This window comes from Poecilia reticulata, chromosome 11 (assembly GCF_904066995.2).
Source record: "Poecilia reticulata chromosome 11, P_reticulata-male-v2, whole genome shotgun sequence".
Lineage (NCBI taxonomy): Eukaryota > Metazoa > Chordata > Actinopteri > Cyprinodontiformes > Poeciliidae > Poecilia > Poecilia reticulata.
Window position 1 is genome coordinate 7,806,398 of NC_088840.1, and position 19,319 is coordinate 7,825,716.

General features: G+C 41.2%; 3 protein-coding genes across 10 annotated transcripts in view; 2 read left to right on the forward strand and 1 right to left on the reverse strand.

Moving 5' to 3' along the window:
• Positions 1–243: 243 nt before the first annotated feature.
• On the forward strand, positions 244–7,229 carry zbtb8b (zinc finger and BTB domain containing 8B). 3 transcript variants are annotated; one of them, XM_008421520.3, is made up of 5 exons: positions 244–376; positions 911–1,104; positions 4,523–5,447; positions 5,574–5,752; positions 5,894–7,229. In XM_008421520.3, the coding sequence occupies exons 2-5, from the start codon at positions 931–933 to the stop codon at positions 6,206–6,208; spliced, it is 1,593 nt and encodes a 530-aa protein (XP_008419742.1). In that variant the 5' UTR covers positions 244–376; positions 911–930; the 3' UTR covers positions 6,209–7,229. The 3 variants fall into 3 exon arrangements, with proteins under 3 accessions (XP_008419742.1, XP_008419741.1, XP_008419743.1); XM_008421519.2 differs by having other exon boundaries at positions 337–494; XM_008421521.3 differs by lacking the exons at positions 244–376; positions 911–1,104 and adding an exon at positions 3,421–3,528.
• A 606-nt stretch (positions 7,230–7,835) lies between these two features.
• LOC103472125 (alpha-L-fucosidase 1) lies at positions 7,836–10,540 on the forward strand. Its single transcript, XM_008421518.3, has 8 exons — positions 7,836–8,295; positions 8,449–8,583; positions 8,769–8,906; positions 9,057–9,162; positions 9,289–9,489; positions 9,573–9,763; positions 9,909–10,008; positions 10,123–10,540. The coding sequence occupies exons 1-8, from the start codon at positions 7,958–7,960 to the stop codon at positions 10,255–10,257; spliced, it is 1,344 nt and encodes a 447-aa protein (XP_008419740.1). The 5' UTR covers positions 7,836–7,957; the 3' UTR covers positions 10,258–10,540.
• Positions 10,541–12,065: 1,525 nt separating this feature from the next.
• Positions 12,066–19,319, reverse strand: part of dlgap3 (discs, large (Drosophila) homolog-associated protein 3) — a 190,789-nt gene continuing 183,535 nt past the window's right edge. For all 6 annotated transcript variants that reach the window (XM_008421515.3, XM_081612618.1, XM_081612617.1 and 3 more), the window contains one exon: positions 12,066–19,195. In XM_008421515.3, the coding sequence (XP_008419737.1) occupies positions 18,881–19,195 (315 nt within the window). In that variant the 3' untranslated portion in view covers positions 12,066–18,880. The remainder of the gene's footprint in view (positions 19,196–19,319) is intronic.

Below are 19,319 nucleotides of genomic sequence, written 5' to 3' on the forward strand. Positions count from 1 at the left end.
TCACAACGCCATTTTTAGCAACATTTGTAAACATTTCAGAAACAAATACGATAGTGTTTAAATAGTGTTAATTATTTATGTCTTCTGTATCTGTGTTTTTTATTCTTCTTCTTCTTCTGTGTAATTTTTTTTTCTGTGGGCTGCGGAAAAATCATTTTGGCACCCAAAATTAATATGGGCAATATTTTCATTTATTTGCATATACCGTTACAGCACTTTCCACACTTTTAGTTATTAGAGCCATATGATATGTTGTGACGAAAATGACTCCGTGGAGACTTCAGTGATGTCACTAAGGCTATTTCATGTTCAACGCGATACAAACAGGGATACGGCGTTTGACTCTCGCTCCGTCAAATGATTGGACGAGGAAAATGTACGTAAGTGTTCAACGAAAGCGGAAGTATTTGCTTTTGTAGGCATGGGACAATGAATCCTGCAGGCTGCTGTCTTTCTTTCGCGAGTAGGTTTATAGAGTACTTCTGAAAACACAGGTAAGTGTATAATGAAAGGGTTTTATAAAACGTATAAGGTATAAAACGCTTCGTAAAGGCCTACTGTATGCTGCAGCTGTGTTGTGTTGCTAGACAAAGTATTAGCAGCTAGCTACTTAGTGCTAGCTGCACAGGCTGTCACGTTAGCAAACAAAGCAGAGCGTAAATCACTTCCTGTTTTCGTTATCGGATTTTATTAGGAGCCCCTCAGCAATGTTATTGTTTATAAAATATTAAGTTCTATATGCATTTGCTAGTTTTGTTTAAAAATGTTGTGGATTTGCATACTAAGGTAGTGTCGAGGATCGAAAATAGAACTGTTCCTCAATTGTGTAGTTTTAGGTCATTTTAACATCGCATTATATCCCCTCCCCCTGATAATCACCCGCATGGTTTGTTTTTTTCCCCCCTACTAGAATCACGGAGAAGGAAAAACATGGAGGTTCCCTGTTATCTGCCCAAATTGCTGTTTGAGCTCAATGAGCAGCGAAAGCGAGACTTCTTCTGCGACTGCAGTATCCTGGTAGAGGGGCGTGTATTCAAAGCCCACCGTAACGTGCTATTTGCTGGAAGCGGCTATTTCCGGGCTCTTCTGGTTCACTACCTGCAGGTGAGGATTACTCTGCTTCTGTCTGTTTTCTATTAGTGCTAAGAATATGTATACAGCGTTTTTGAGTAAATGTTAAAATGTCATCTGTAGAATTCATGAAATATTTGAAAGATTACAAATTAATCAATGTTCCAGTTATTATTTATCAAGGCAGCTGTAAGCAGGTCAGTTTTTGGTTTTAAAGAAGTCGGTGTTTCAGCATTTCTGAAATTTTCTAGAATTTTTTTCTTCCCAGATGAGAGGAGCATAAAACTGAATGCTGTTTCTTCATGTTCGATTCTGATTCTGGGGATGCAGAGTAGATTTTAACCCAAAGACCTGAGTGATCTGGAAGGTTGACACAACAATAACAGATCTTATATGTGTTTTGATGCTAACCCATTCAGTGATTTATAAAATCGGTGTTTAGGTGTTTTAAAGTCTTTTCTCTGAGTTACAGAGAGCCAGTGTAAGGACTTTGCAACCAGGGTGGTTTGCTCCATTTTCCTGTTTTTAGTGAGAATGCGAGCAGCATCTATCCGACTGACTGTTTACCAGTGGTGGAGAAAGTACTCAAAAAATTTACTTAAGTAAAAGTACAAATACACAGTCAAAAATGTACTTAAGTAAAAGTCAAAGTACCACATTAACATTTTACTTAAGTAAAAGTAAAAAAGTACTGGCTTTTAAAAATACTTAAGTATTAAAAGTAAAAGTACTTGCTGAATGCATTACCTAATCACTAATATCATTAAGTGAACCGATCGTATTTAATTTTAGTACATCAGAAATGTGCCATTTTAATGAACAATGCTACAGATAAAGCATGTTTTTATTGAGTTTACTCTGTAACATAGTTTTGACTTAGATATGTGATTCTATGCATCATAATTTCAGGGAAGGAAACATCTCGTCTCCTGTCCTAACATAACATGAACTTCACTTTTTTTGCCACACATTTATTTTGAAAGAAATCCAACTGGCAGAGGAGGACATGGAACCAAGGAGCCACATAGCAGAGTTGTAGTCTAGACCACCGAACCCAAGACCAAATCAAAACCAGCACCCCTTGCTACATGACAATAAAATTAAGTGCACCTATCAAAATTGCTTCTCAAATTGATCTGAAAGATTCACTTTCCTATAAAAACACCTAGATATTAAACACTTAGAGCTGAAATAAATTATCCAGTGACAATTCAAACTCTTCTTCATTCTGTTTTGCTTTCATCTCTGTGCCACAATACACAGAGGTCTCCTGCCATCCCTAAAAAAAATAACACCCTGGGTGGTTGCCCATATTGCCAATGTCAGAAATTGCACCATTAAACATAGCAATTAACAACGCTCAACTATGAACACTGTCCAAGGCCCAATAAGCAACAAGTAACCAAGCAGAAGGAGCATCGTGACTGTTCTCATCCTCCCTCCTGCTGCAACGTCTGCCACCATGACAGGTGACGAAAGCAAAGAGCAATGAGCATGCTCTGCGTTCTTACGTTCTTGTTTTATTTATTTGTCAATTAAATATAAAGATATTTTAATGAAATAAAATAGCTACTGCAGTGTACGCAGAGCATTACAAGAACAAAGAACGGCTCTCAGTGAGGCTTCAGCACTATAGGACTTGGTCAAGATCCGTCCAGAAGAATCGGATCGTCCATGAATGTCATATTACTATATTGCACTTTGGTCACAGTGTTGTCCCATATATGCAACACCTCAGTCAACACCTCCACACAATAATTTAGCACATGAGTGACAACTTTTTTTCATCGCAGATGCAACATGTGTTTCAGTCAATACAGCTAGCTTTGCTAGCATCACGTCCACGGAGCTTACCTTTCTTTAAGCTTTCCTTCCAAGTGACGTTAAAAATTGGACGAAGTCCCCACCGTCTGTGAAAGTGAAGCGCTGCTGATTTTACATGTCGCCATATCGATTTATGCAGAGCTATTATATTACTGACGCTATGAGGAAACCACTGCGCATGTCTGGAGCTCCTCGTGCGAGTAAAGGTGGAGCCGATGGGTGACAACAGACACTAAGTCACGTTATTGCTCGGATTTTACGGCGCCACCTTAAATCCCTGAACTTCACATTTTAACGGAAAAAAAGCTCAACGCGACTTGGATGTAACGAGTAACGCGACACTTTTGTAGAAATGTAGTGAAGTAGAAAGTACAGATACTTACTGTAAAATGTAGTGGAGTAAAAGTAAAAAGTATCCATTATTAAATCTACTTAAGTAAAGTACAGATACACGAAAATTGTACTTAAGTACAGTAACGAAGTACTTGTACTTCGTTACTTCCCACCACTGCTGTTTACACAGACTTTTAAAGACACAGCTGCAGTTATCAATGTGACAAGAAATGACTCATGGATGAGTTTCTCTAGCTCTTGCTGAGACATTACTCCTTTGATCGTGGAAATGTTCTTCAGGTGATGGAAGGCCGACTTTCTAACTGTCTTTAGGTGTATCTGAAACTTATGGTCTTGGTGCATAACACCAAGATTTCAGACTTGACTGGTAGTTTTTAGCTGCAATAACTGAAGCTTTGTGTTGACCTTTTGGGTCCAAAGATAAGTTCAGTTTTGTTTCCGTTCAGCTGGAGAGATTTATGGCTCATCCACACATTTGTTCTAAGCATCAGTTCAGTGCTTGGATGGGTTCGGAGACGCTTGGTGACATCATAATTTATAGCTTTGTATCAGCATCTGTGTTGTTATGGGAGATAATCTTATTACTTGTTGTAATCTGAGCCAGCACAAGCATGTAGCTATTAAAGAGGCCCCAATTTAAACTTGGGATACCCCACCTGTGACTTCTGTCCGCTCTGACAAGAAGTTACTTATTGACACAAAGTTGTTTCTGTTCCTGTTCTGGTTTGAGTCTCAAAGCAAGACTCAAACCAGTTAAGTAGTGTACCAGAGAGTCCTACCCAGCTCTCTGGTGCTTAATCAGAATATCATTGTCATTGTCAACAGTGTCGAATGTTGCACTAAGATCCAAAAGTACTGGCACTGTGGTTCTTCCACGGTCCATATTCATGTGGATCTCTTTGAAGACTTTGACGGGGCGGTCTCAGTACTGTGGTGAACTCTGAAACTGGACTGAAAGCTAGAAAACGAATCATACAGTTTTCGGCAGAAATACTTCTGTATCATTTTAAAATGAAAATAAAATCTGATTAAATAATATGCCTAAATAAAATGTTGGCATATTCAGTTAATTGCGGATAAATTTATCTACGTATTCAGTACATGTTATACATCGATTAAATGTAATTGGCATGTTGGTCTATGACAGTACACTGAAAGTTCAAGCTGTTACACAAAATCATTAACTTTAACTGATGTTTTATTACAGTTCAAAGTCATGTTCCGTTATAGTGTTTGCAGATTTCTAATTTTAAACTTGGGAATGACTTTTCAGGACAGCGGACAGCGCTACAGCACAGCGTCGCTGGACATTGTTACAGCCGACGCCTTCTCTGTCATCCTCGACTTCCTCTATTCTGGCCGCTTGGCTCTTAACAGCAACAATGTGATTGAGGTGATGTCAGCGGCTAGCTATCTGCAAATGACAGAGCTGGTGAACTTCTGTAAAGAGTACATCCACTCATCTTTGGAGATTTGCAACAAGGATAAGGAGAGAAACACGAAGAAAGAGAACCAGAAGGACAATGAAGCAATTGGACCCGCAGACAGTGGAACTCCTTCTGCAACCGTCGCTGGGGACACGGGTATTACAGGGACAAGTTCAGAGGCTGCAGAAGTAGATGGGGGGTCGGGTTTAGGTCCTGAGGAAGGAACTTCAGCAAGTACCCCCTTGTCTACCGCAGTTGCCACCCCAGCGGGCTCCAGTAGAAACATTGACAGCGCTTACTCCTCTAGGGAGGGGTTTCCACCTGGGAGGGAAGACCAAAAGGGCCACATGGATCAGACTAATCTCTCATCCTCCTCATCTTCTGCTTTGACCCCAGAGTTAGTGAACCCTAAAATAGAATATGACCCTGATGAGGAACTCGTAGAGTCCCCCGACACCAAAGACCTTGCGCCGTATCCTGGGTCCTCTCTGCATGGCACACACCATAGCAGGTTACTTCTTCAAAGTCCCTCAGCCTCCAATGAGCGCTCCCCTTTAGGATACAGCCCTTCATTTAACACCCGGCAGCTGATGGAGATTCTGTCCAGAGGTGAAGGCCCCCGAGGCCCCAGCCCTGTAGGGGACCGAGTAGGTCAGCGCTTCAACCAAGGACTTGGCAGCAGCACAGGAAGTAGCAGAATGGATGAAAGTTTGGGCTTTGTTGGGTCATCTATCATGGAGATCCAGTCTGATTGGCTCGGAGAGGACACAGGTAATTACCTCAGTCAGTTTTAACTGTTAATGCATGAGCTAGAATAACCTAAGACCAAGTTAAACACAGTAAATCCGAAAGCAGAAGATTTATACGTATTCAGTTGTTGTCTTTCTCCCCCTGCAGGCGATGGCTTGGTAGTGCCAGTAAAACTCCACAAGTGCCCTTTCTGTCCATACACTGCCAAGCAGAAAGGAATCATGAAGAGACACATCCGCTGCCACACGGGAGAGAGGCCCTTCCCCTGTCCCATGTGTGGCAAGAGGTTCACACGACAGGAGCATCTCCGGACCCACGCCCTTAGTGTAAGAGTGAAGTGTGGCCATCATGTTTTTTTATGCATCCCATTTTGTTAGTACGACTTGTCCTACAACGACCTCCAGTAATCTGTTCCTTCCAAACTCTAATCCAAGTTAAAACAATACCCACTGTGTGTCTGTCCATAGGTTCACAGGCACTACTGGCCAGTATCATGCAAGAGCTGCAGGCGAACGTTCACAGGGTCAAACGTCTCCCCGGGATTGAGGCGCTTCGGCATCTGCGACAGCTGCAACTGCGTGACCACCACTCATGAAGATTCTGCGCCCGCTGACCCGTCCAGCCAGCCAGAGCCCATGGTGCGTGCAGATGGGACCACAGACTGGTCAAGCTTTATGGACGATGTGGACGAGGTGGAGGTTGGCAGAGTGGAGGACTTAGTGGAGAAACAGATGCTGGAAAGACAGCTTGCTGAATGCTCTGATGTCAGCCATACACTGTGAATTTTACCATCAACTAGTAATAAAACAGGGCCTCGGTGCTCTTATTATTACTGTAAGGTTATTTATTTATTCATTCACTCATTTGTGTCCTGGATTTCCGGTCCAAAGCTGCCTGTCATTATGTGTCAGTGATTAGTTAGTAGCAGGAAACCTGTCAGGCATTTGTGAAATCGCGTCTAGATGTAACTTTAAATTTCAAACGTGTACAGTGCCAACAAAAAGTATTCACAGCTGTTAACTTTTTCAGAACCTTCTGGAACTTGAGTAATGAAACATGATTTTAAATGGAGATGGAGCATGCGCCTGTGTCTTTAAGGAACTGCAGTAGAATGGTGTGCATCAAAACAGAAACCAAGCAAAGAAGTCAAACTACTTATTGTCTGTAGACATCAGAGATTTTATTGTGTCAAATCACAAATCTGTGAGCATCATTAGCTTCGAAAAGGAGATAAGGTTGTCATTCAATAAAATACACTGCTCAAAAAAATAAAGGGAACACTTAAACAACACAATATAACTCCAAGTAAATCAAACTTCTGTGAAATCAAACTGTCCACTTAGGAAGCAACACTGATTGACAGCAGGGACCCTCGTCGGGTCAATCAGTGTTGCTTCCTAAGTGGACAGTTTGATTTCACAGAAGTTTGATTTACTTGGAGTTATATTGTGTTGTTTAAGTGTTGCCTTTATTTTTTTGAGCAGTATATTAAGCCTTGATGTAAATATTTATGAAAGAATGGATCAACAAGGTTACGGCAATATTGGCAATAGGAGAAAAAAACGGTTCTAAAAAGCAGTTTCTGCCTCGTCATTATGGAGATTTGTTTGGAGCTTGTTAGGAAATGAAAATTTCACAAATCTTGTTTAAAATACAGCATATGAATGCTTTTTGTTTGCATTGTACGTGGATGTAAAGAAATTTACATTTCAATGTTGTACGGAGAAATGAAGATTCTGTACTCATCCAGCAGGATTGGGATTAAGACGTCAATCATGAATTCAAATAAATAATTGTCTCCAACTGTTTATGTGTACTTGAAATGCGACTTATAAATGACTAACTTAAATTGTTTACAGAAATGGCAGCCAAGTGTGTAAAGAAGTGACCAAATAAATTACCTGTATAAGCTAGAGCATGGCGGACTTCCATGTGTACTGTACTATAAAAATGTTAACAGTGATCAATGAGCATTTCTCCATCTGTGTTTTGTATGTCGACTTTGCATTCTTAGTTTAAGTTTACAAGGCTCGTGAAAGCAGAGGTACTCATAGATGTGCCGCCATCTAGTGGTTAAAAAGTACCATTTATAAAGTTAATACAGGTGTCTTAAGCATGGAGACGAGCGGATTAAAATAGAAGGTGTGCTTTAAAAACAAATATTGCAGTAGACCAATGAGTGGTTTAATTATTTTATCTGAGATCAATGGAAAACAAAATAAGCCGTTAAATAAAAAAACTAATATAAATGCAAGTTAAAGTTACATTGTTTGCATTATGCCTTTTGTTTCTGAAATCTTTTTATCCGAGTCAAAGATTATATTTAGATATATTTTAAGTCCTTTACTAAGAGGTCAAATTAACTTTTGCACCTTGCAGTTCTACAAAACGAGTCAATCATGTGATGCTCCACGTGATACCAGTCATGTGACGAGGAAACAACTCAAACAGCAACAAGAGTCTCACCAGGTAGATTTAGGGACTTTAAATTAGTTCCATGTAATCTTATTTTAGGCCAACTTGTAGCAGTCATGGCTGCTGTTTTCCTCCTCCTCGCCTTCGCGGCTCCCGCAGCGGCTCGTTACACCGCGAACTGGACGAGTCTGGACGCCAGACCGCTGCCTTCATGGTACGACGAAGCCAAGGTGGGAATTTTTGTCCACTGGGGAGTATTTTCAGTGCCAGGCTTCGGCAGCGAGTGGTTCTGGTGGCACTGGCAGGGTCAGCAGCCGCCTGACCCGAAGTGTGTGAGCTACATGTCCAAGAACTACCCACCCGGCTTCAGCTACCCGGATTTCGCCCCTGAGTTCCACGCGCAGTTTTTCAACCCGGAGGAGTGGGCGGACATCTTCAAAGCCTCTGGTGCAAAGTAAGGTGTTTGCATTACAAATCCGGGTAGCACCAAATCGGAAGTAGGGTGTGTGTTGGACCTTCTGTTGCATGAAAAACCACAACCTCAAAAACCTTAATGAATGTCATTAGGATTTTTGCAAGGCATTGTTTCACAGTGCACTCTTTCCAGATATGTTGTCCTGACTTCCAAACACCATGAAGGATTCACTAACTGGGGGTCTCCATACTCCTGGAACTGGAATTCTGTTGATAATGGTCCTAAAAGGGACTTAGTGGAAGACCTGGGAGATGCAGTTCGCAACCGGTGGGTGAACTCAAAGAAGTTTAATGGAGGGAAATATCTAACGGTAGATTCTGGTAAATGAGTTCAATAGGCATATGAAACTCGGCACAAATCCACCTGAACCTCTTCAGCTATAACTGAAAACATGTCTTGTACGAAAAGGTACAAAACAAGAGCTTCAGAGATTTGTTGTTTTCATCACTTAGATCGCTGCACTATGGCCTCTACAACTCCTTGTATGAATGGTTTAACCCCCTCTACTTGGAGGACAAGAAGAATGGATTCAAAACCCAACAGTTTGTGATGCAGAAACTACTTCCTGAACTCTATAACATTGTCGTAAGGTTAGTAGGTTTTAAACTTTAGTAGTAACCGATCACACCGCTTGTTGTTTTCAGTTTCCCTGTTATTGTTGCACAAACTGCAGCCATGCCTTAGTTAAGTTAGCTAGTGCTCAGTTATTATGCAACATGATAGTTATATATACCTTGCAGGTACAGACCTGAGGTGATCTGGTCTGACGGCGACTGGGAAGCACCAGACACCTACTGGAACTCCACCCAGTTTCTGGCGTGGCTCTACAACGACAGCCCTGTCAAAGTCAGTCCTTTTTAGTTTAGGGAAACACAAACTGCCATGCACAAACTGTCTACACTTTATTTTAAAGCGTTGCACAAAATTAAAATGGCAGCTTCAGGATATTTACCCTATCTTCCTGGATTTTAGGAGACTGTTGTGACCAATGACCGATGGGGGCAAGGCACTGCCTGCAAACACGGTGGCTTTTATAACTGCGAGGACAAATACACGCCAGGCCAGCTGCCCAAACACAAGTGGGAGAAATGTACATCTGTGGACACTTTATCCTGGGGTTACCGTCGAAACATGAAGCTCAAAGAACTGATGGACTTACCTGCTATTATTGACGTAAAGACACAAGATGACGTTCAGATTGCTGAACATGCAGCCGCCTCATCTTCAGGACTGAATTTTTCTCATTTTCTTCACAGGATCTGGTCAGCACAGTGGCTCTTGGGGGTAATTATCTTCTCAATGTAGGTCCCACAGCCGACGGGACAATTCCCAGTGTGTTTGAGGAGAGGCTGAGGGGTCTTGGCGCCTGGCTGGAAACCAACGGAGAGGCCATCTACGCCACCAAACCCTGGAGGGTCCAAATGGAAAATGGCACCGTGCCAGTGTGGTAAGAAAGCTGGAAAGTTGAATATTTAGGATCTGAGTGTTCTTCAGTTTTGGTGTTTTCTCCTTCCATGCTACCAGAAACTCAGTATGAGTTTTGGTTTAGTGGAAAAAGAACAACATAAAACTAAATGTTACTTTTCTTCTAGGTATACCTCAAAAGGTGCCACGGTCTACGCCATTATAACAGCCAAACCCCCAACAACTATACTGAAGCTGTTGATCCCCCAAACATCAGCAACAACTAAGGTAAATGGGATTATTAAGATTATGTGTTGCCATTTTGGAACAAGTACATGACCAAACCCATGATCGATAATCTAAAAGTGACTAGGAACAAATAGGAATCCGTTTCTTTTCTAGGTGACTCTCTTGGGGCATCCGTCCCCCCTACCTTGGGCACCAGTCTACCCTAATGTAGGACTCTCTGTCCTTTTGCCTGAGCTACCTTTCACTCCTGGTCAAGCCTGGACACTCAAACTGGACAATGTCCAGTGAAATTTTAAGTTACAAAATATTCACCATGTAAGGCAATGTATTAAATTCAATTAATGTTTTAATTTTCCACTTTGAAGGAATAATGGGACAATGCTTAAGGGAATTTTTTTTAACATCTCTGATCATTGCTTTACTGATCAGAAAATGTGTTTATTTTTTTAAAAATGTTTTTGATAAGTTTTTATTGCCATAAATGAAAAGTGGCATTCCTGTTCAACCTGTGGAGATTTCTCAGCTGATTGTTTCCAATTTTGTGGAAAATAAACACTCTCTCGCAAATTTAGCACCAGTCCACAAAATCTGATTTGAACTTCAGTTTGGGAGGTTAGCATAACTACACAAAGCTTAGAGCAAAAAGTGTGTAGAAATGGTTTAAAGCCAACAAGGTGAAAATTCTAGCATGTTCAAAACCTCTACTCTAATCCATGAGAATTTGGATGTAAAAAGTTGCTCAAACTTAATCCCCAAACATTCTCACAGCGCTTAAACTGTTCTGTTGCAACTGCTGTGTCCAGATGAGCCAATGTGTTTGAGACTATTAAGTGCATCTACTAAATACTGATCTGAATGTGGATATTTAGTTCTTTACCATTCTTATGTGAAAGCAACTGAAATTCAGTTACATTTTTGAATATAAGTGATTTATTTCTGCAATTTCCTGCCTAAAAACCTGAATTATACTCACAATTTTTTAAAAGCAGTTAAAAGGTTAAGTGTCCCACAACCCTTTTTACAGTCATCGTAAGTTAAAGGTTTAACATTTTGCATTATTTTAAGTCTTGGGTTACCCCATCAATAAATAGCCTTAGAAATGTGGATCAAAATTCTCCATCCATCCATTTTCTTATACCCTTGTCCCTCAGTGGGGGTCAGGAGGGTTGCTGGTGCCCATCTCCAGCTAATGTTCCGGGTGAGAGGCAGGGTCATCCTGGACAGGTCGCCAGTCTGTCGCAGGGCAACACAGAGACACACAGGACAAACAACCATGCACACACACTCACACCTAGGGGCAATTTGGAGAGACCAATTAATCATGTTTTTGGAATGTGGGAGGAAACCGGAGTACCCGGAGAAAACCCACGCATCCACAGGGAGAACATGCAAACTCCATGCACAAGGATCGGGGCCGGGAATTGAACCCAGAACCTTCTTGCTGCAAGGCAACAGCTCTACCAACTGCGCCACTGTGCAGCCCCAAAATTCTCCATTTTACTGTTTAATACATCTAACTTCTTGTGTTGTTGAAATTCCTCGACTTAAAACAGTTTCATCTTGTTGCACACAATCCCAAAACTTTTATTTAAAAGGAAATTTATCAGACTTACTACGTCAAGTTCTGCATGCTGCAGAAATGGTGGCCATATTTTTCAACCGAGGACTAAAAATATATCTTTCCAAACCTGGAAACAATCATTCGGGTGGAATGGCACAGTGGTATCTTCTCAATTCCAGGTGACAAACTAACTCACACAAACATATTCACACCCATACAAATCCAAAAGGTTGAAGGTCAAGCAAGCACAGGTTCACATTTTACTTATGTCTCTTCTCCACTTGGCACCAGATGTAATTTTGAGTTAATAAACCAAATTTTTGGAACTGAATCAAGCTTGGACATACAAGCCAATGGAGGGGCCGGCTAGAATCCAGAAAATTAAGCTGTTATTAAGCTCATATTGAGAAGATACCTTCAATCAAAACAACATTGCTTTTACCCCCAAGAAGAATGTTTTTACTGCTTCATTTCACATTTTCTTCAAAACATTCAGAGTAAACACACCAAAAAAGACAAAGGAGACACAGCGGCGTTTGTTTAACTCGCTAAAATAGCTTTATAATAATCATAATAATAATATTGATAGTAATAATATTAGCCATTAGAAAATGTTCAGACAACGTTGAAAGTGTTACATTCTGTGTTGGGAGTAAACCACGTCACAGTGTGCCATCTCTCCGGGTTCAGCGCCATCAAACGTGCTTCGGTTTGGACACATTTAGACCCAAAAACATGAGAGCAAGAAATAAACTTGTATGTACAAAACGGTGGGAGGAGAGAAATTAAAAAACCCAAACTAAACAGGAGCATGGTTTACTCTGCCTCCACCGGCCTTCAGACTGAATTCAGACACTTCCTGGTGTGTTCTTGTGCACCACGTGTGGACGACCACTTGGTGGCGTAACAAACATTTACACTCTGCTGTGACTCTATTGCTCTGCTGGAGTCAGCTGTTCTCATAGAACAAACAAACAAAAATTAACGTTTATATGTACAATATGCTGTCTTGGCACAGAGTTGATGATGTATATAAAACGAGTGAATCCATGCTGAAACTTGCTCTAAATCATAGTGGTCACCGATAACACAAGAAAGACGAGGAGGGAGTCGAGAACGAAGGGCTGTTGTTGCCGTTGCTACATTATAGAGTTGAATAAAGAGTGTGAAGTGTCTCCATCGGTTCGAGGCCCTCCCAATTTGATTTTCTCCTCTTGCTGGCACAGAGTTCAAAGTCGAGTAAAAGCACACAGAGAAAGAGGTTCTATTGTTAGGACGGTCCACTCCTACAGCTCACTTCCTTCAGCGATTCCTCACCTCTCAGGTGGAGTGTGCATCACTGAGCCCAGAGGGGGGGGGGAAAAGTGTCTTCCCAGAGTTAATCAACTTTCTCTTCTTCTGCTCCATCCCCTTTTAATAGCAGCGATTTATTGAACTGAACATAGAATAAACTATATATTTATATATTTTTGTTGCTATACACGTGACTTGCCCTTGATCAGCCTACAGAACAATTTTTACTCATAGCTATATTCAACAACACTGTATTTAATAATGATCGTAATGGCACTAATTAAAACTTTTAATGACAGTAATCATGTTAATTATATTCTAATAACAATAAATGCAATTTTAAGATAAGCAATGTCCATAACAGGTATTTACACTTTGTAAACATGGCGAAGTTAGGGTGTAGATATATATATTTTGTTGATAATTACACAGTAATCGCTCAGTTGTCTCTTACCCTCATGGTTAGCTGTGTGTGTCCTGTAAATCCACATTACAGCGTTAATACATATGCACACATGTACACATACAAACAGAATTACACCTCAGTGCTAAAGGCACATTGGAGTTTCAGTTGATCATCTGCTCGAGTCCGACCTGTTCTGGAGCAACAGAGAGGGGGGAGGGGCGGGCGGAGTAAACCACAGGCAAGAAACCAACCAGTAGTTTGGCCACAGCATGAATTAAAGCATTAAGTTTCTTATTAAATCAGAGTGATTCTAATTATGCTCAGTGATTTTCAGCAATAGCAACTGAAGGCGTTTAGGGTCTGTAATTAACTCCCTGCCTATGGTGTGGTCTGCCAATAACACGCCAAATACAAAGTTCTGCTTGCACAAGCGGGAGTCACTGAAGATGATACTTATGTGCAATTATGAATCATTTTCTTATGTAGATAAGCACCTTCAGGATCCCCCACATGTAATTTGAATATTAAACAAGTTTCCAGCCATGACTGTACACATGGGCGCCAGCAAAAATCAATGAATGAGAGAAATCTGAAATTGTAGAAGATAAGGAAATTTGACTCTTGAATTGATTCTTGGCTAATTATCAGTCATATTTTCTGCTGGTTGTTCATGAAGTTATCCCTCAAGGATACAATTGTTAGCATTAGTCACTAGTGGTAGCAAAGTGCTTTCAAGTTTTGTAAAAAGTAGATCTGATTAGGACCTCACAATAGAGTTGACAATGTTACAGTTGCAAGTCAGAAAGCTTTTCAAGTTTGCTGTGGTCATGTAAACTACAGGTACATAATGTCCTGCTTAGACAGTAAATGGGCTACAAAAGCTGCCCATATACAATCATTAACTGTCACAAGTTAATTGTTGGTTATAGGTTTGATTCAGGATAGCTCTGGTTAAAAGTAGAATCTATACAGGTCTTGGATGCATCTAATGTCAAACAATATTTTTAGCCACAAATTTTCTAAATCAAACTTTACCTTTTGTAAGCCTTCTAGCCTTTTGATTTTTTTCCCCCAAGCTACTTTAATTTAAACATTTGTTGATAGCAAATAAATTATGCCTCATAAAGGTTTCAGGAACATTCTCGCTAAGGAAAGTCCATAAAACAGATTTCTTAATCAACATAGCAAAGAAACAGCTTGTTACTATTATATATTTTTTAACACTTGCCAACCATATTGGCAAGTGTTGAATATAAAATTTATCTGGGTGAGGAGTATCACTACTTTCCAGCTAACAAATCTGACTTCATTGGGTGTTCCAGCTGATTTGTCTTTAATATAAATTTTGAATATTTCCAATTTGGAGTACAAACAGAACTTTTTAAGTTCTATGTGTTTCACTGAAAGCAATGCTACCACTAGCTTTACCAACTTCTATCACAACATGTCCTGTTGCTGACAGTGATTGAAGACTAAGCAGGCTATTAGTTTATAAAACTATCTTTACAACACATCAATTTGGTTTCTTTTTGACAGTGAAGTTCCTTTAACTTAGCATGAACATGGTTAGCTAGCGCCCGGGGCTGGCTAGCTAGCCCCCCCACCACAGACATATGCTAGCTTCAAACTCCAGAGCAGCTCTGCCTTACAGTAATGTCAACTAAAACTCAAATCTGCTGCTACCACAGGCCTCCAGCTTGGCTTTGTTCCAGAGGCACAGTATGCAGCACACACACAAATCAGCTACAATTAAGCTGCTGCCTCTGCCACCACACTGACTCACGCTGTTTCCTAGTCTTGGGGAAATAAATGGCTAACAGTGAATCTGGGCTCAAGCAGCGAGAGATTTTTTCTTCCTTCTCCCCGTCTTGATCAGAGAATATCAGCAACACTCCTGCGAGGATTAGCGTAGCCTCGTATTATTAGGGTCTTACGGTGGGTTTAGGAAATGCCCTGAGGACAGAGGGACACTTGCTAAAAACTGAGGTACTCAGATTTTGTCTGGCCATGTGGGAAGAAAGGCTTAAGATAGTTTGATTGCTGTGTTTTGTCAGTGCTAAGATAATGTTACAACACAACCAGGAACTGTGATTTGTACGATGCTGATGTGATAGATACATTATGTAGAACAAAAAAAATAAATAAATAAAATGGAAATCACAACCACAAAAACTGTGTTTGCTATGGACCTATTTCAAGGCAAGGTGCGGCTGGTTGACACCTCAACTTGTAGAACTCAGAGAGAAGAAAGTCAGCACGAATGAAAGTAGTCGTGATTGCTACCGCGGATAAAAATCCAACAAAAGTCTCTTTAAATCCTGGTGTCCCTCAAGGGCAACTTGTGTGATCCAGAGACTTTGCCACCCCCCTCGCATGTAGGACTGAGGATAGTGAGGGTGGGGTCAAGAGTCCGTCACAGTGGCGTAACAGTAGTAGAGCAGTTCTTTGTGCTTCGTTTGACGAGGGCCTGTGGCAGGCACCGCACGGATGTCATCAGGTTTTAGCGGTATCGGACGCAGAGAGGGACGCAAAAAAAACAAAACAGAGAAGGCGGCTCCGCAACTCGCGTTGCTAAGGACGCATTCCACACGACGGCCCTCGTTGTTTTCAATGCCGGGGCGCCTCATTTGTACAAGGAGGTTAAGATTCACCTGCTGAAGTCCAAAAAGCAAAACACTGGTTGGCATTTCCAAGGATGTTTGTATCATTGTCTCTAAAAGGACAGAATTGTACAAACGTGTGATTCGTCGGAATAACTGCGTTGTAAAACCCTAGCAATTACTTTTTTCACCCCCAATCACACAGAAGAAAAAGATTTAAAGGCTACAAAATACGTGTTTCTTCTCCAAAATGAGACTCCGCTAAATTGTTCAGAGGAGGCTGTCGGAAAGCATGCAGTGTTCCACATCGACAAAGTGTGCCAGTCTCGCGGGTGTGTATTGCAACATGAGGGAGATTCAGGAAGTCAAAAACAGTTTTTCCCAACAATACTCTTCAGATTTCATACATCTCTATATACATCTCCCTCTGTCTGTCTCTCTTTCTATATATTTACGTATATATTCAAAGTGTAAACTGTGTTCAAAGGAAACCTCCACACATAGCTGGTTAGGCACATGTAGTTGGTTCTAAACAGGAGATATAGGGAGGAAAAGGGGAACAGCAGTACAAGTTGTGAGAACCACACACAGATATTTAAATAGGCCTAAGGAAGGATCGTCCTTGGCAACCACCTTTCTTGCCAGAGATACCCTGTGAACCTGACTCACAATTTCAAGATAATAAGAGCCGTTTGAAAGTCTTCTTCACATGGACTCAGTCTGGATATGCCACACAGCTATAATCTATCGTAACAATACTGCAGTGTTTCACATTTGATATATGATCTTTGTACATGTACTGTACTCGATAATCTCTACTAATCTAGAAATGTAGTTTATATTATAAAATATACATTTTCCAATAAAATATCCTATATTTCCAACATATTCTAACCAAAATAAAAGGAAAGAAAGAACACTTCATGCTTACAAATTCTGACATTTTGTCATCTCTGTTCCATACATTTTGACTCTTTAGTGTTAACTGGGATTCACACAGACTTTCATATTCAGTTACTCAAGTGAATTCACGTATGAGCCAACAGTCGTAGAAAACACCAACATATTTTTGATAAGAATCCTTCAAAAAAAGTTAACTTTGTGAAATAATTTAGACCTGTTTCAATAGGCAACTTAATAAAAAAGAAAAAAATGACATACAAAGCCTTGCAAAACCATTCATGCTTCTCTAACTTTTCCACATTTTGTCATGTTACAACCACAAACCTCAGGGAATTTCTGTACTTTGGACTTTTATGCAAGTTTTCACATATATTAAGTTTTCACATAATAAATGAAAAAAAGCAAAACATTAATCCGAGACGCAGCCAAGAGGCTCATGGCAGCTTTAGAGGATACAAGCCAGCAACTGAGAAAGTGGAAGAAATTGACACCAAAAACAGAAGATTCAACTTTTATACAAGCATCTGAAATAAAAACAAGAAGTCCTGTTTGCTGTTTGGCACAAACCACATGTTCAATTCAGACCAGATGATAACACTGAAAAGTTTCCCTACAAACAAAACACCTTGTGATGGAAAACACTTCACTCCAGCATGATGCTGAGGGATGCTGGTTCGATGTCCATCACAAACATTCACTGAAGTTTATGGTCGCAACTTGAAAAGAAGGTGAAGAAGTTCACCAGATATGAATGTTTGCAAGGCACCGCAGCTCCACACATATCACATATTTCACATTCCCAGCATAGTTATAAAATACCACTTTTCTTTTTTTTGGACATAATCCCAATCTGATTCGACTTGGTGATTCTTTGGAAGGATATTTTAAGGTCAGTTAGGCCTCATTTTATCTGCCAGCAAAACGAAATCATTCCTCGTTTCGTCAACGCCATCAGGGAAACGAAATAAAGTTTGGTGATAAAATCCTGCCGAAAATTCAAGCTGCTGCTCTTCTTTTACTTAAAAACCCATATTTAGTTACGAATAAACACGATAGTAAAGTCTGTCCAAGCAATATTCAAAAGAAAGAAAGGGTTTCGGAGGGGAAGATAGCAGTCCCGACCACTTCAATGGCTGTTTCGTTAAGGGGTGTTTACTTGTTCCTGAATAAGATATATCGAAACTGTAAAGACCACTGCTGTTGAAGCGGGATTCTCTTTTGACCACTTGGCGGTGCTCTACTCTCACAGTGTAAAAAAAAAAAAGAAAGAAGGGGGAGCATCTTCAAGTAAGTCCAGAAAAGCCACTGAAATAATCCCATGTCCAAACCCTCCTCTTCTTGAGACTTCAGAGACTACACAAGGAGTTGTTTTTTTTTTCTTTTCTTCATGTTTTTTTTTTGTCTGTGATGCTACACTGAAGAAGCTCCTTTTGGCAAACACAACTATCGAAGAGCCTCGCCGTCCAATGCTGACGGACAGGTGGTTCGAAAGCATCAACAGAGTGAGACGTGAAATTGGTCTATATTCTGTGACTTGGTGCTTGTGTGGACAGACGGGAAGAGGGACTAAGGATTCTGTGTTTGATATTTCCTCAGGGATGCTCTCGGAGCCAACTGAGGATGCTCAAGAAATCAATAGATCTCGACTCGGCTGAGCTGTTATCGGCGAAAGCCCGTAAGTGGGGGTCGGTTTCGCTCCGAACGGCATCAGGGGCGGGGTGTGTGGGGAGAATTTCCTCAGAGGTCTACTGCCTGTTAAGCCCTTTTTTTGTGCCAAGTGAACACGCACAGGCATGCTACTGCGTGAACCTCTGCTGCCTAGTTTTACAAAAGATTTCTGACTTGGTTTCAGCCAGAGTGATTATATATATTTATATATGTATATATATATACATATATAAAAAGAAATTCCGACTAAGAAGGAAGTAAAAACGTCTTCGGCTAGATACCGCTCAGGTTCTAGGCCTCTGCCTCAGTAAAGTGGTTTGAATTTCAAGACACTAAAATGGCTGTCATTGCTTGTTAAGTAATGATGTAGGATGACAGAAGTTGATGGAAAGTGCTAAAATTGGCGGTGGGTCGTAGCGTATAAACAGCAATGACTCGCAGAAGATCGGGTGAGGGGGGGAAGCGAGTGCCGTCGCGGGTTCAGAGTCGAGTCTGGGCTTCGGGGATGTAGATCTCGATACTGTCGGCGCTCTCGGTGGCCGAGTTCTGCCTGAAGGAGGCGGTACGCTTGGTCTGCAGCAGCCTCCTTCGCGCCTCTGTCCTCTGACGGTCTCCGAGGTCCAGGGACTTCTCCCTGATGGGGAGGGTGTGCCCTCCAATGCGGGGCACCACCAGCCCCCCCGGGCCGCCTCCGGCGCTCCCGGAGACCCCGTCTCCCATGCTATCGGCCCGAAGGCTGCCGCTCACCCCGCCCGCTGGCTTCTTTGGTAGGGGCGGAGGAAGTTTCTTATCCTCCTGACCCGTTGAGGATGAGACATTGACATGAGATGCGGGAAAAGGACAGTGGATTTGTCATGTTAGGTGGTGGAAAAGAAGAGGGGTTTGTGACGGAAAACCCATGCAATAAGAGACAAAACCC

Bases quoted from the DNA above. Each gene is read 5' to 3' on its own strand.
- zbtb8b (XM_008421520.3), top strand. From the start codon at position 931: ATGGAGGTTCCCTGTTATCTGCCCAAATTGCTGTTTGAGCTCAATGAG. The intron at 5,448-5,573 runs GTAATTACCTCA...CTCCCCCTGCAG, and splicing joins TTGGCTCGGAGAGGACACAG to GCGATGGCTTGGTAGTGCCA. The intron at 5,753-5,893 runs GTAAGAGTGAAG...GTCTGTCCATAG, and splicing joins TCCGGACCCACGCCCTTAGT to GTTCACAGGCACTACTGGCC.
- LOC103472125 (XM_008421518.3), top strand. From the start codon at position 7,958: ATGGCTGCTGTTTTCCTCCTCCTCGCCTTCGCGGCTCCCGCAGCGGCT. The intron at 8,296-8,448 runs GTAAGGTGTTTG...CACTCTTTCCAG, and splicing joins TTCAAAGCCTCTGGTGCAAA to ATATGTTGTCCTGACTTCCA. The intron at 9,490-9,572 runs GTAAAGACACAA...TTTTCTTCACAG, and splicing joins ACTTACCTGCTATTATTGAC to GATCTGGTCAGCACAGTGGC.